Raw genomic sequence first — 16,808 nt, 5'->3', positions numbered from 1 at the left:
AGGGTTGTTGAGAGGGCGTCAAAAAGGACAGTTTGCCCCGGATGTGATCATTCTAGAGGGCCCGATCAAAGAAGAGCCCTGTTTATTCTTATAGGTATGTTGATAAAAGTTGGGGGGGGGGGTACTTGATTTTTTTTGAAAGGGCGGCAAATTTCAATTCCGCCTAGGAGCGCAAAGAGGCTTAATCCGGCCCTGTTAATACCCTCGTGCGACTGACACGACTGAAAAATAGTGGAAATTTTTCTGATTATGGTTTGGTGAGCTTCATGATCGTTGGCCAGGTGTTTTGTTTCAGTCATGTCTGATCTGAATGTCCCTGCTGCCTTGAAAGTACTCAATATCATGAGCATCGATTTGCACAGAGATTCATCAACAGTCCTTTTGTCATCAGTTCTGAGATCATTCGATGTCACAACATTGCTGATAATTTCTGACATTCGAATCATCGAGGTGTAATCTGAGCTTGCATCATTTGAAATTGGAGATTTTTCGACAACATTGGTTATTGGAGATCCATCGGAAATGTAGATCTACTTGAAAGAAAGTACCAGAATGAGTAAAGAAATGGAAAATCGTGAAAGGTTTTTAGAAAGTCGTATTGTTTTTCAAATGGTGTCTTAGATAGGCACTTAGGTATACTTACGGAGAAAATGCAAAGAAATCCGCCTATAAAAATTGCACTCATTTTGAACTTTACCACGTATTACACGATTGATATACGAATACACATTTGTAAATTGAATGACATACGTATCATTCATTTATATAGACGTTGGAAAATAGCGGCGCATGAAAAAACTAACCATTATGTGAAAAAACGCATAAATGCTCGCGTCAATTACTTTGATTATCTTTTTTTCCTTTGAAGGCAATATTCAAAATAGTTTATGGAGCTGGCATTACGATGACATACAGCAAAAGAGTGTAGAATAACACATTCGAATAGATAAATTGAATAACGTTTATTATAGGCAACTATGTACCTAAATCGCTACTACTCAATTTTTTTTTGAACGTTTGTTTGCTTCATTCTCTTCTTCATTTTGAAGCTACGTGAAATATTATTCAAAGATTAGGATTTTCTGTAAAATGCACGTTGAATTGTGAAAAATGATCATCAGAACCCCCCCTCCCCCGTTCTGAAATTTTTTTTGATTTCAAGTTGCTCCAGACGTATGAGCTCTCGAATTGTAATCAAAGTACATAATTAGAAAAACAGTGTGATGCATGATTTGTAACATTTTTTGATGCATATGATACGAAAATTTTTTCATTTTTTTTGCTCAATGTTTGATGGCTTGTTATTAGGGGGGAGGGGGTAGCTTTTGTAGAGTTCTACCAACAGTTGAAACAAATATTTGTGCAAAACCAAGTTTTTTTCCCTCTCGCCAACAGAATAAAAAGTATAAGGATTGACAACGAATAAAATCAGAGAGGACGTTTTTGCACTTTTTGAATAAGTAACATGATTTTTTACAGAATACACAAGGATGAATTTAAAACGAAAAATTATAAACGATAATACCTATTTTAAAAATTCTGATGTATGTATTTTTTGTTGCAAAAACAAAACACTCAGATTGTGGGGAAAAACCACTGTAATATACGTTAATATTACATTCACTATGATGATAACTTGATATTATGCAACACTGATATAAAAAAAATTGTGATTTGCACATATTTCACAGGAAAAGGGAGAATGTTATTTATGGTAGATTTGGGAAAATTGAGATGAGGATAGGATGATACTAATGAGGGAACCTTTTAAACAGGCTGTCTGAAATTTGAACGAAACCAAGGTAGATCGGAAGAGCATGTCCTAAAACCCCCGTAACTAAAATTTCAGGAACCAAATCCTTCAATTCAACTCTCACACATCAAGAATTATCAATTTTAGGCCATTCTGGAGACTCCAGAAATTTTTCAATTTTCTCTATAAACTTCAAATTGCTGTAGGAAGGCAAAAAATGAACCCTGAGCATCTACAACTTTTGTCGGTGTACTTATTAGACACTTTCTAGACAGTTTCAGGTAATTACCGCGAAATTCCAAGAATGGAAGTTCAATAAAGTGAATTTTTGACCAAGTTGTGAATTTCAGAAATAGTGAAAAAATCAAATTTTCAAAAAAGGTACATAACGGCCGATTTTTTCCAGAAAGATATCGTCTGGTGTATCTACACAACCATCTGACCCAAAAACAATCTCAATATGACATTTTTGACCTCTTCAGGGCGATTTGAAACTTCTGAAGAAAATTGAAAAATCGCTGGAGGCGCTCCAGAACGACCCAAAACTAGTAAAAGTTGATGTTCGGGAACTGAATTGAAGAAATTATTCACACTGGTTCATTTCGCTCCAAAAAAATTCACATTTCTCGTAAAAGTTCAAAAATCACCCCTAAATCAATTTTTTAAATTTTCAAAATTTTTAAAAATTCGCCAAAAATTCAAAAATGAATTAGGACATTTTCCTTCGATCTAACATGATTTTGTTCAAATCAAAGAGTACCAGTTCGAAACTTTCCCTCGTAAATAAAATGACCTTTAGAGAAAAATAGGTTCAAAATCTGATTTGATTTTTTTGGTTTAGTTTTTCTGCAAAAAACTCAGAATTGCAGTCAAATTAATTAATCAAAGAAATTTACATCACTATAACCTGGCTAATAAATTACTAGTTGGATGCGTAGTTTGTAAATAAAGAAAATTATTTCATAAAAACAGAACTTTTTTTAAATTTTGCAATTTTTGTAAAAAGAAATAGCTTATAACAAAAATTGTAGAGTTTTTAAATTCTTTTTCTGTAACAAGCTGTGACTTTTTTCAGTGTATGTTTTGTTTTTTGTTCAAGATCAAAAAAAAAATTATTTTTTTCACTCTGTCCAATTTATTTACTGGTCTCGTGTTAATGGACCAAATTCAGGTTTCCCATGGAATGGATTATCATCAAATAAGAATTGTGTCTTTTTGCCTTTCTTTTTCTTAGAAGCTGAATTGGACCTGGACGAAGAGCCCACGTGGCCATCAAATGAGAAGATTTTACTGGCCATATCGTCCTCAATAATGGGTTTAGATGGCCCTTTACCTATCTCATTATCCATTGAAATTCTACTCATATTCACCGGTTTAGATGCATTATTGGAGTTGCTAGTATCGTGGTATTTTTTCCCTTTTTTACGCCTTGACCATATTTGGGCAGGCTCTTCATCAGAATTTTCGGATTCTGGATTATAATCTTCGAATTTGGCGAGTTCATCAGCCAGACTTCTCGATGAGTTTTTATTTTCTGATTCCGAATCGCCTTCAAGCGAGCGATATTCTGGCAACTCGATACTAGCATCATTGTCTAAATTTGCTGAGCAATTTGTATTTCCACTTGTATTTGAATTAAAAGTAGAGTCGTCGGAAAGATCTTCAATTTCGACCATGACTGATCTGAAATCCTCAGATCCTTCGGAAGTGGTCAGCGATTTGTACAGAGATCGATAAACAACCTTTTCTTCTTCAGTTCCCAGATCATTCGAAGTCAACACGTTGCTTACAATTTTTGACACCTCGACCATCGAGGAAAAAAGTCCAGCATCTGCAGCTGGAGCTCCATTAGCGATATAGATCTATTGGAAAAATGGAATTGGAAATGTTTAATTGATTTTTTTTTTACGAGTCATACTGCGTTTCTAGACAATATCTTAGGTTCGTATAGGTTCGTACTTACAGAAAAAATCAAGAAAAATCCACCAACGAAAATAGCACTCATTTCGAACGTTTCTTTCACACAATCGGAAGGCATTCGAATAGGTACTTGTTTGAGAAATGAACTGAATATCATACATTTATATGTATAGATGTGAAATACTTTAAATGTGTAGAAAGCGGCGGCGGCGTATCGAAAAGCGCACATTTATGGGAAAAAACACATAAATACTCGCGTAAATTAATTTTAATAATTTTTTTTACTTTTAACGGCGATATTTAAAGAAATTGATGGAGTGAGTATTAAGTTTGATGATATCAGTTCGAGGATAAAGTATCATACATTTAAGCAGGTGAATGATTTATTTCAGCGGTATCATTCAACATTAGTTTTTTTTAGGTAGGTATATGTGTAATATACTGCCTATTCATTTACCTTTTTTTTATCGCCTTTCTACAGACTTATCGTCAGTAGATTTTCACAAAAAAAAAAAAAATAATAATACAAAAAATCATTATGTCCTAGTATCACACCTTCCTTTCCACGTTTTACTCGCTGAAAACTATGAAAAAGAAATTTAGCATGGTCGACATTTTTCACTTCTCTCCCCTTAAAGTTCTTATCCACTGAGGGGGGAGGGCCAATTCCCTCTTTTTTTAAAAAAAATGTTCTCCTATCTGAACAAAAGTTATGTTGAGGGCCCCTCCCCTTTCCATTGAATAAGATAATCGAAAAAAAAACGGGAAATAACACAATTGTTCCCAAAATTCTGCATTTTGGCGTTATAATTTTTCCAAGTGACCCCTTTTAGGGGGAAAAAACTTTAGCCGGTCCTGCAAGCTGCGTTGGCCTTTCAATCTAGAGCCCTATAAATTTGTAGAAAATTAGGAAAACTAGACAAATAAATTAAGACCTTTTTTTCAAAAAAGTTTTTCATTTCTGTATCGGAATTTTTTTAAATAACCTTTTTTTCAAAACAGAAGCCCTTTTATACTATGGAGGATTCCAAAATTGAAAAAAAATTAAATGATGGAAAAGAACAATTTTTTTGAAATCAATTTGTTATGGTGAAGGTAAGAATTATCCGGGGAGATAGTAGATATCAGCATGATCTATCCCTGTAGTTAGCTAAGAAATATTCCCTAGGCAGTGAATATTTTCTCGTTGTTCCTGACTAGCTCAGATAGGAGACTTCGGCAATATCTTACTCACCATAAGCACATCAGTTCTTCACCAAATAAAAACATAATTATACTCATGCTATTCGATATGTTTATTGAATGATATACCGAAAGAGATACATACAAAATAATAAAGGATTACTAAGACTATTATTAAGTAATTCAATACGAGTGCACACTTGTATCGAGTAAAGTTTAATCTACACACAACCACCCAAGTTTTACCTTAAATGATTACCTACGTATAAATGCAGGCAAGACTAAGGTGATGAGATTTACAAAAGGAGATGATAAAGTGGTCAAAATCAACATCGGATCACAAGAAATTGAAAATGTAAAGCAATTCAGGTACCTTGGAGCACTGATAAACGATGATGGCAGAGATAATACAGAAATTAAATCACGGATTGGAATGGCAAAAACCGCTTTCAACAACCTTGCCAATGTGCTGGGAAATCGAACGATAAGTATAGATCTGAGGAAGAGAATTATGCGATGCTACGTATGGACCGTTCTGAAATATTCTTGCAAAACATGGACCATGAGTGCAGAATGCGAGAACAAAGTATCTGCTTTTGAGATGTGGTGCTATCAAAGGCTACTACGAATCTCATGGAAGGACTTCATTACCAACAAGGAAGTATTAGCAAGAATAGGAGAGGAGCGGAAAGTCGTAGTTGAAGATATCAAAACTAGAAAGCTAAAGTATTCAGCTCATAAAATTACTAGAAAACGGTATTTTCATGCTAGCTGTACAGGGGAAAATCCAAGACAGATCAATGAGAGGGAGGAAACGATCGGAGCTGTTAACAACAAACTCACCAGCCAACTCTCCCTGTAAGACCCTGAAAGAAACTATCAGATACGCTAGATACCAGCTAATATAGATGGACATATACGCTATCTCCTGTAAAGGAGTGTGACTACAACAACGATGAATCTAACTAAAACATGGTGAAATTATGTCTTTTGTTTGAGATAAAATAAGTATCTCCTATACAGCCACTAATACTAGGTGTATTATTACCCACTTTATCCATCTCAATTAATTATGATTCATTTATACAGTGGCGTCGCGATAAGTGAAACCTCGATATGTGAAAAAACTCAATAAGTGAAATAAAAACCTCCTTCCCTTCACCTTGGGCCAATTTTACGTGTAAATCAACCTCAATAAGTGAAAAAAGGCTACCTCGTTAACTGAAACTAGGATTTATCCCAAAATTATCGTGTTTACCTCTACAAGTGAAAATGTTGTCTGCGTTTTACCTCTATAAGTGAAAATACCTCTTCAACTGAAAGGTACTGACTCGTTCAGCCTCTATAAGTGAAAGAGAGCCTCGATGTTTTGCTGAAGTCAAATAGTTTCCAATGGATTATGTGTCGAACAAGAAGGCATGGATGATCTGTGAGCTGTTTCAAGACTGGCTGATCAAACTAAATTCGAAAATGATCAATGAAAATCGGAAAATTTTATTGTTTAATTCATGTTTTTCGTTTTTTTTGCCTGAACTTCGATAAGTGAAATTGACCAAAAAAAAATTCTCCAACTGAAACCTTTGTATGTGAAAAACTCGATAAGTGAAACAAAAATTTTCTTCCCTTGAATTTTCACTTATCGCGACGCCACTGTAACTAATTATCTTAAACTTACTTGGACACTATGCATTTTTCCTACCTCTTTCAATGCACTCTCCAAAACCAGGTGCGTAGATAGGAACATCTATCTAGGTACGTTGTATAGACGAGAAATACTTTTGATGTCCAGAAAATCAAAGTGTATTCAAAAGAACTGAATTTAATAATAATTGATTAACACGTTCAGAGAAACACTAATTACCACGCTATAAATGGGTCAAATATGAAAAGAAGGACAAATGAGGAGAACCCCATTTGCGCTTATACATTCATTGTGTCGAAATAATTAACACATCATCGTTTTGACGAGGAACAAGTTACTGCAGAGTAACAAGACCAAGTAAAGTTTGTGGCTTGCCAACGCCACTTCGTGCTTAGAAATTATTCATCAGAAAACAGATCATTTGGCGGGAACGAATGATCTGATCGTATTATCATATGATAGTTAGGGGGATCCTTCCAGTTATTTTGGATCCTATGAGCACACGTATAAATTTAGCAGAGTTTATCACATTACCCTACTTACAGTATATGGAATGAAGCGCAGACTCCATTATAGAAACATATACAGAAGCTTCTCTTAAGGGGAAATTACGCGAATGACCACCTAAGCGATGAGGGCAATCCTACTCCTCTCAAATTATTTCATGAAAAATTTCCCTGGGATCCCCCAACTCACTTTGACTTCCTTAGAAAGGGAAGAAGGGGGAGGGGTAAGCCATTGAATAAATTTTTCTGATGGAAATTATTGAACAAATAATAAAATTATTAGGATTAGAATCTAAACATGTACACATTTAGCATGTAATTTTGTACCATTTTTCTGATTTGGAACACTTGGAGAGGGGAGCGAAAGACTTTTTCCTAGCAGCACTTGACGTTCTTATTTTTAATGAGATTCCGAACTATACCTATCTGTAGGTATAAAATGATCTTTTGTGTACCTGTAAGTAATAAAATAATAAGCATCAGCGTAAGTCTCAAATTGAAGGGGCTACACTTTCAGATTTTGTGAAATGTAAGTATCTCAATTTAAAAAATGGCCAAATAAATGAAATTCATTAAAAAACAAACAAATTTTGTAGCCGAAATTTTTTTCCCGAGATAGAAAATTTTAGACGTTTTAAAAACTCGAAATAGTTGATTAAAATTTTTTTTTTCATTCCTGGATGAGACGGTGTGATGACAAAATTGGCTCCCTTCTCGACGAACTATCCATTTATTTGGTCATTTTTTCAACATTTGATACTTTTTTCTCATAATCTGTTTTCGTAGCCTCTTTAATTTGCAGGCTAATCAAAAATTAGTCTGTTGAAAAAGTTTGCTTATTTTTTGACGTGTTCAATGAACTACCAACCTGTGTGGTCACAAATGTATTTTGGGAGGTTCCTTTGGGAGAAGCTCTAAAAATTTGAGCACAATTATCTCGTCGGAATTTTTTTATTCATGCTTAAAAAGTGTACAACTAAATGTGATAACATTACTCGTATAATATTCAGGTACCATTGAATGCCATTTTTGTTTCAGTATTTCACATATTCGAAGTACATACATATATTTACACTCGCTGTGTTCTTTACGAATTGGGCTACATTTAAACATTAATCCAATGAACTTACAGAATTGAATCATCATTGAGTCATACTACTACTCGAGGTGGTATCGCGTACAACTATACGCTTAAAAACTATATCTACTTACTAATATTTCCATTTAATATTTAAAAAATGAAAACAGAAAAAAAACATAAAAAACAATATGTACTTATCAAATGTAATTTGGACTTTCTTTTCAAATTTCACAAATCATTTTTTGAAAAGTGGAACTTTTCTTGCTCAAATAAGCTAAATACGCGAAGTTCTTCCCAGCTTTCACGGGTTAATGGTTTTGATAAATGACGACAAATTTCTCATTAACCTGATTAAAATTGACGAAAAAATTTTCAAACAAAAGCAGGGACTCCAAAAAAAATAAGTTATATTCTTACGTATTTAACAGAAAATTTTTTTCAGATAGCATATCAAAATGATGCATTTTTTTGTTGCCAAAATGTAAAAGTAATTTAAAAAAAAACAACAAACAAACAAAACCAAAGAAGAAATGAGTAGAAAAATTTACCCATCAATTTTTTATTGAAAAAACAAAAAATTTTGGACAATGGAAAAACTTACAGCAACGTATATGCATTACCCAAATTAAAAAAAATCACAGAAATTCAACATAAATCTTCTAATACGAGTTTCTCACGTATTCGTATCATTCTTGAACCTTTTTTGTAGCCCATTCTCTCATTACTTTGGCCATAAATTCATTTTGTATATTTGTATTGCCTGCAAATGGCTCGTCATCGAATAAAAATTGTGTTTTTTGGCCTTTACCCTTACTTCCCTTAAACAACGGATCAAACGATTGACCACCGAATTGGCTATCAAATAAGAAAATTTTACTCGCCATATTATCGTCATAAGCAACTGGTTTAGATGACCTATCAAACTTGTTATCGTTCAACGAATACCTGCCAAAAGTTATCTTGGAATTTAGTTTGGGAGAATCTATTTTACTCTTCTGCCCCCTGGAGTTTCTCTCTCCTAATGACGGTCTGTCATCCAAGTTCTCAAAATCCGGAGTGTCATCTTGGACTTTGTAGAGATCGTCGCTGATACTTCTCGAGTAATTCGTGTGATCTGATTTCAAACCGTCTTTTTGTAACAAATCAATTTTAATATCGTTATTCTGCAAATCTATCGGCAGATCTGGATTTTCTTTTATAGTGCTTTCAAATATTTCTTTTATAGATTGGGTATAATTTTTAATGACCTCGTGCGACTGGCACGACTGAAAAGTAGCGGAAATTTTTCTGATTATGGTTTGTTGAGCTTCATGATCGTTGGTCAGGTGTTTTGTTTCAGTCATGTCTGATCTGAATGTCCCTGCTGCCTTGAAAGTACTCAATATCATGAGCATCGATTTGCACAGAGATTCACTAACAGTCCTTTTGTCATCAGATCTGAGATCATTCGATGTCATCACATTGCTGATAATTTCTGACATTCGAATCATCGAGGTGTAATCTGAGCTTGCATCATCTGAAATTGGAGCTTCTTTGGCAGCATTTGTGATTGGTGATCCATCGGAAATATAGATCTACTTGAAAGAAAGTACCAAAATGAGTAAAGACGTGGAAAATCGTGAAATTTGATTTTTAGAGAGTCGCATTGTTTTTCAAATGGTGTCTTAGATAGGTACTTACGGAGAGAATGCAAAGAAATCCGCCTATAAAAATTGCACTCATTTTGAACTTTACCACGTATTACACGATTGATATTCGAATACACATTAGTAAATTATTGAATGACTTACGTATCATTCATTTATATATCTGGACGTTGAAAAGTTTACACACGTATTTGCAATCAGCGGCGTATGAAAAAACAAACCATTATGTGAAAAAACGCATTAATGCTCGCGTAAATTAATTTGTTTATTTTTTTTCCTTTGAAGGTAATATTCAAAATAATTTATGGAGCTGGTATTACGATGACATCCAGCAAAATGGTGTGGAATAACGCATTCGAACAGACAAATTGAATAACGTTTATTAGGTATAAACGCAACTAGGTGTAGCGCTTCTACTTCAATTTTTTTGTTTGAACTTTCGTTTACTGCATTCTCTTCTACATTTTGAAGTTGAGTGAAGTATGTAGGTATTATTCAAAGATAGTCATTTACTTTCAATGCACGTTGAATTGTGAAAAATGATCATCAGGAACCCCCCTCCCCCCACCAATTCTCTGAAAAGATTTATTCTATTGAGCAAAGCATATAAGTCACAAATTGAAAGGGGCTACACATTCAGATTTTGAGAAATAATTATCTCAATTTAAAAAACGGTCACATATGCACAATGTAGATACATACCTAGATGAAATTCGTCAAAATAAACAAATTTTGTAATAGCAACCTTTTTACTGGGGTTAAAAATTTTAGAAGTTTTTGAAACTCAAAATTTTTGATGAAATTTTTAATTTTTATTCCTGGGTAAGAAATTGTGATGACAAAAGTTACACACTCCACGAAAAACTATCTATTCATTTGGTAGTTTTTTAAACATAGGAAGCCCTTCAATTTGCAGGCTAATCGAAATTATACACTGAAAAAAAAAATTAATAAAAATTACTATTTCAGTACAGTAACCGGATCCCATTCAAAAATAATAGTGATTTTTACTCAGCCAAAAAATACATTTTATCTAGAATTAGGTAAACATTTATTACTCTCATAGTAAAATTTACTATTCTCATAGTAAAAATCACAATATTTTTGAATGGGATCCGGTTACTGTATGAAATAGTAAAAATTATCCATACTTATTTTTTCCGTGTAATATTGAAAAATGTTGCTCATTTTTTGGTGTAGGTACTTATGTATACTATCAACCTCTGTGGTTAAAAATGCATTTTGGAAGGTTCTCTTGGAAAGATCGTTTGAAAACAAAGCACAATAATTGACACGTCTCAATTTTTTATTCATGCTTAAAAAGTGTAAATTCGATAACATTATATTAAGGCTCCATTGAACGCCATTTTTGTTCCAATATTTCACATTTTTAAATAACTTTCGAGGTGTTTGCAATCGCTTTATTTTTTACGAATCAGGCTACATATAAACGTGATTTGAAAATCTTTCAAAAATCCATCGAACTTACAGAATTGAGTAGGTACATAATATGTACTTACAAATTCGCATTTAAAAATTATACCAATGTTTCCATTTAACAATAAAAAAACATAAAAAAACAATTATATCACATTTAATTTGGACTTTCTCTTCAAATTTCACAAAGCATTCTAAAGCGAAGTGAAAACTTCTATGTAGCTCAAAAATTCTAAATACTAGGTGAATGGTTAAAAAAAGAATAGTAGCTTTCTCATCATCCTGACAAAATTGATGGAAAAATTTTCTAACAAAATCAGGGAGCCCCAAGAAAATGATGTTTCATTTTCACATACCCAACAGAAACTTTTTTTTCAAACCGCATATTAAAAATATTTTTTGCCAAAATGTAACAGGAATTTTTTGCAGGAAAAAACAGAAACAAATAAGAAATGAGTAGAAAAATTTACCCATCTATTTTTTATTGAAAAAACAAAAAAATTCGGACAATGGAAAAAAACTAAACTAACGCGTGTACATTACCTAAAAAAAAATCACAGAAATTCAACATCGTAGATCTCCCAAATAAGAGTTCTTCACGCACCCATATCATCCTGAACCTTTTGAACGTGTTTTATGTGATTCCATTCTCTTCTTTCTTTCGCTATAAACTCATTTTGTATATTCGTGTTGCCTGCAAATGGATCGTCGTTGAATAAAAATTGTGTTTTTTGACCTCTACCTTTACTTCTCCCAAGTGACGGATCGATTGATTGACCACCGAATTGGCCATCAAATAGGAAAATTTTACTCGCCATATTATCGTCGTAAGCAACTGGTTTAGATGACTTATCGAACATGTCATCGTTCAATGAGACCTTGCCAAAATTTCTCTTAGAATTTCGTTTGGGAGCATTATTATACATGTTCGAGTGGAAATAATGTATTTTACCCTTCTGACCCTTGTAATTTTTACCAGATAATAATGGCCACTCATCTGTGTTCTCAAAATCCGGAATGTAATCTTCGACTTTGTAAAGATCATCGCTTATACTTCTCGAGAAATTTGTGTGATCTGATTTCAAACTGTTTTTTTGTAAGGAATCAATTTTAAAATCGTTATTCTGCGAATTGATCGGCGGATCTGGATTTTCTTTCATAGTGTTTTCAAACATTTCCTCTATAGATTGGGTATCATTTTTAACGACCTCGTGCGACTGACACGACTGAAAAGAAGTGGTGATTTTTCTGATTACGGTTTGTTGAGCTTCATGATCGTTGGCCAGGTGTTTTGTATCAGTTACGACTGATCTTAATGTCCCTGATGCCTTGAAAGTACTCAATATCATGAGCATCGATTTGCATAGAGATTCACTAATAGTTCTTTTGCCATCAGATCTGAGATCATTCGATGTCATCAAATTGCTGATCATTTCTGACATTCGAATCATCGAGGTGTAATCTAGGCTTGCATCATCTGAAATTGTAGCTTCTTTGGCAGCATTTGTGATTGGAGATCCATCGGAAATGTAGATCTACTCGAAAGAAAGTATCAGAATGAGTGGAAGTGGAAAATCGTGAAATCTGGTTTTTAGAGAGTCGTATTGTTTTTCAAATGGTGTCTTAGATAGGTACTTACGGAGAAAATGCAAAGAAATCCGCCTATGAAAATTGCACTCATTTTGAACTTTACCACGTATTACACGATTGATATTCGAATACACATTTGTAAATTGAATGACATACGTATCATTCATTTACATAGAAGTTGAAAAATTTACACACGTATTTGCAGTCAGCGGCGTATGAAAAAACTAACGATTATGTGAAAAAACGCATTAATGCTTGCGTCAATTAATTTGATTATTTTTTTTTTCCTTTGAAGGTAATATTCAAAATAGTTTATGGAGATGGCATTACGATGACATCCAGAAAAAGGGTGTAGAATAACGCATTCGAACCGATAAATTGAATACCTTAACGTTTATTATAGGCAACTATATCGCTTCTACTTCAATTTTTTTCGATCTCTCGTTCGCTTCATTCTCTTCTTCATTTTGGAGTAACGTGAAATATTAGGTCAAAAATTATAATTTGCTTTGAAATGCACGTTTAATGGTGACTAACGATCATCAGGATCACCCCCCCCCCCCTCCCTCCCAGTTCCTGAAAGATGAAATTGAATTTCCCAATAACTACTTTTGAAATATCTCCGCACAAAAAATCATAAAATTGGTGTGATTCATTATGGGCATTAGTAACATTTTTTGATGTATTACATTAGAAAATGTTATCAATTTTTTAGAGATTTTGTAGAGTTTTATCGTTTTTTTTACAGAATACATGAGGATGAATTTAAAACAAAAAATTCAAACGAGTATTTTTAAAATTCGAATGTATCTTTTGTTGCAAAAACAAAACACTCAGATTGTAGGGAAAAACTACTCGAATATGCACAGAATAATTTAATTCACCATGATGATAACTTAATACGCAACACTGATGTAAAAAGTAGGGGAAAAGGGACAATATTATGGTAGATTTGGTAAATTGAGATAATAATAGGGTCATACTAAATTTTAACAAAACCAAGGTAGATCGAAAGAGCATGTCCTAAAACCCTCATAACCAAAATTTCTGGGGCTCAAGTTCATTTTTGGATTTTTAGCAAATTTTTTAAAATTAAAAAAAATATATGATTTAAAAAAATTTGTTAAATATAGTTTTTTATTGAGCAAAGTGAACCAATGTGAATAATTCCTTTCTATCCAACTCCGACACATCCATAATCATTAATTTTAGGCCATTCTAGAGCCTCCAGCAATTTTTCAATTTTCTCTAGAAATCTGATTCTAACGTCGAAGCTTTAATTCATCACTCTATTGTGCGGTTTCTTTATTGGACTCGTGTTAATGGATCAAATTCAGGCTTCTCTTGGAATGGATTATTTTATCAAATAAAAATCGTGTACTTTTGCCTTCCTTTTTCCCAGAAGCTGAACTGGAACTGGACGAAGAGCCTTGGTGGCCATCAAATAAGAAGATTTCACTGGCCATATCGTCGTCAATAATGGGTTTAGATGGTCTTTTACCAATCTCATTATCCATTGAAATTTTGCTCATGTTTACCGGTTCAGATGCATTATTGGAGTGGCTAGTATCGTGGTATTCCCTCCCCCCTTTTACGCCTTGACCATATTTGGGCTCGCTCATCTTCGTCAGAATTTTCGGATTTTGGATTATAATCTTCGAATTTGGTGAGTTCATCAGCCAGACTTCCAAGTGAGTTTATATGTTCTGATTCTGAATCACCTTCAAGCGAGTGATTTTCTGGCCACTCGATACTAGTAGCATCATCGTCTAAATTTTCTGAGCAATTAGAATTTCCACTTGTATTTTGATCTAAGGTAGAATCGTCGGAAAGATCTTCAATTTCGATCATGACTGATGTGAAGGCCTCAGATCCTTCGGAAGTGGTTATCGATTTGTACAGAGATCGATAAGCAATATTTTTTTCTCCAGTTCCCAAATCATCCGAAGTCAGCACGTTGCTTAGAATTTTGGACATCTGGACCATCGAGGAGAAAAGTTCAGTATCTGTAGCTGACGTTTGCTCCACAATGTTTGTCAATGGAGCTCCATTAGTGATATAGATCTATTGGAAAAATGTATTGAAAATTTTAAATTTGATTTTTTTAAGAGTCACATTGTGTTTTAAGACGAGATGGTATGTATCTTGATTCGTACTTACAGAAAAAATCAAGAAAAATCCACCGACGAAAATTGCACTCATTTCGAACGTTTCTATAACACAATAGATAGATACTCGAATAGGTACTCGTTTGAGAAAAATGAACAGAATATTATTCATTTATATAGACGTGGAATAGGTATTTTAAATGTGTAGTCAGCCGCGTACCATCAAAAAGCACACATTTAAGAGAAAAAACACATAAATACTCGCGTAAATTAATTTTAATAATTTTTTTCTTTTAACGGCGATATTTAAAGAAATTGATAGAGTCAGCAATAGGTTTGATGATATCAGTTCGAGGATAAAGTATGATATTTAAGCAGGTAAAATGATTAATTTCAGCGGTATCGTTTCACGTTAGGTTTTTTTTAGGCGTATGTGAAATATACTGCCTATTCATTTATCTCTTTTTATCACCTTTTTACAGACTTATCTTCAGTAGATTTTTACCAAAAAATAAAAATAAAACCATTAATGTACAAGTATCACATTTCCTTTCCACGTTTTACTTGTTAAAAATATGAAAAAGAAAAATATATTGTGTACGTAGTTCAGGTATTTACGTGCACTCGTAATTATAATTAACGTGTTTTTCAATTTTCCTGGTCTAATCTATTCGAATATTGTTTAATATCTGCTAGAGTCTCTGTTTTGATTCAAGTCACCGTCTTAGTCAGGTCAATGAAGCCGTGAATTTCGGCTTTACTTTGATCAAAAATCATCGAGAAATTCAAACTTTCTACTTTATGAAAATCAGTCCCTTTCGACTCTTTTTTTTCAATTTTACAAAAATACCTAGCAATTGAAAAAAAAATTTAAAAATTATTTAGAAATTATAAAAGAGTCATACTGAACGGTTGTTCCGAAGCTGAGACTTTTTTTAGCAGAGAAATCGAGTAGAATTGCAAATCCATCGCACACATGGGTTGAAAAGTGAAGGATATATTGAGATTTTTTTTCAAATCCCGAAAAGCATGTTAGAATTTTGAATTTTGAGAGCAAAAATGTAACCTTTAATTCAAATTTTCAATCCAACAAATTGAATTACTTTTTTGAAAAATCAAAAAATTACAAGACTGGCATATTAATTATATTTTTGAATGATTCCCAAAATATTACGATTAATTTTACTCATTATGCTTCGTTGATTCATCTTCAGATTTTGAAAATTTGTACTTATTTTTTCAAGTACAAATTTTTATTGGGTACTCATTCAAGTAAAACCCACATCGTTACAATCGGTGGAGGGGGGGGGGGGGTTGAATGAAAAAGGAGACTTTGCCAATTTTTTAAAATGATTTTTAGAATTTTAAATGGACTTGAAATTGTATTTCCATTGCTAATATTTTCCAATTAGTTTTTTTTAATCGAAGAACCTTCAATATTACTGAATATGGTGAAATTAATGAAAAGGAAAATGTTAAATTCATATAGGTATTCAAAATTTTAAAAACCAGAAAAACAAAAGAAAATTGACAAAGGCCCCTTTTTTACTCAACCCCTCAATCATTTTCATCCCCTTTAAAGGTTTAAAGGTACTTGTGTTTCGACGAATCTTGAAAAAAATTCTTGGATCTTGACAAAAAGTCATACTCCACTTTCAGGTTGCGTTACTTGAGAAGTACTTTGGCCCCTCTACCGTATAGTCCAAGAGCTATACCACTGCGATTGGGCCGAAATAACTGAAAGCTGGGGATGGTCTCAAAAGTTAGTATATATACCCCTATTTTGAAAACACTTGGTCTGCCGATCCGCAGCTGCTGCTTTAAAGCTCAGTGAAAGCTCGAAAGTTCAAAATTTTTCTGAACTTTCAGCTGAGAAAACTGATGGCTGAAATTGGTGCCTAATTATAGCATTTTTCGCGCTGAATCCGAATATATCGGTCTGC

At 33.4% G+C, this 16,808-nt stretch overlaps 2 protein-coding genes across 3 annotated transcripts in view; both read right to left on the bottom strand.

Annotated features, from left to right (window-relative positions):
- Eip63E (cyclin dependent kinase Eip63E) overlaps positions 1-16,808 on the bottom strand; it is a 375,533-nt gene that overhangs the window by 50,802 nt on the left and 307,923 nt on the right. The gene's annotated exons all lie outside the window — the stretch shown is intronic.
- On the bottom strand, positions 7,885-9,848 carry LOC135839795 (uncharacterized). Its single transcript, XM_065356000.1, has 2 exons — positions 9,765-9,848; positions 7,885-9,658 (listed from the first exon to the last, which is right to left on the bottom strand). The coding sequence occupies exons 1-2, from the start codon at positions 9,804-9,806 to the stop codon at positions 8,771-8,773; spliced, it is 930 nt and encodes a 309-aa protein (XP_065212072.1). The 5' UTR covers positions 9,807-9,848; the 3' UTR covers positions 7,885-8,770.

Source organism: Planococcus citri, chromosome 3, assembly GCF_950023065.1.
Source record: "Planococcus citri chromosome 3, ihPlaCitr1.1, whole genome shotgun sequence".
Taxonomy (NCBI): Eukaryota; Metazoa; Arthropoda; class Insecta; order Hemiptera; family Pseudococcidae; genus Planococcus; species Planococcus citri.
This window is presented reverse-complemented; position numbering and strand designations above follow the sequence as displayed.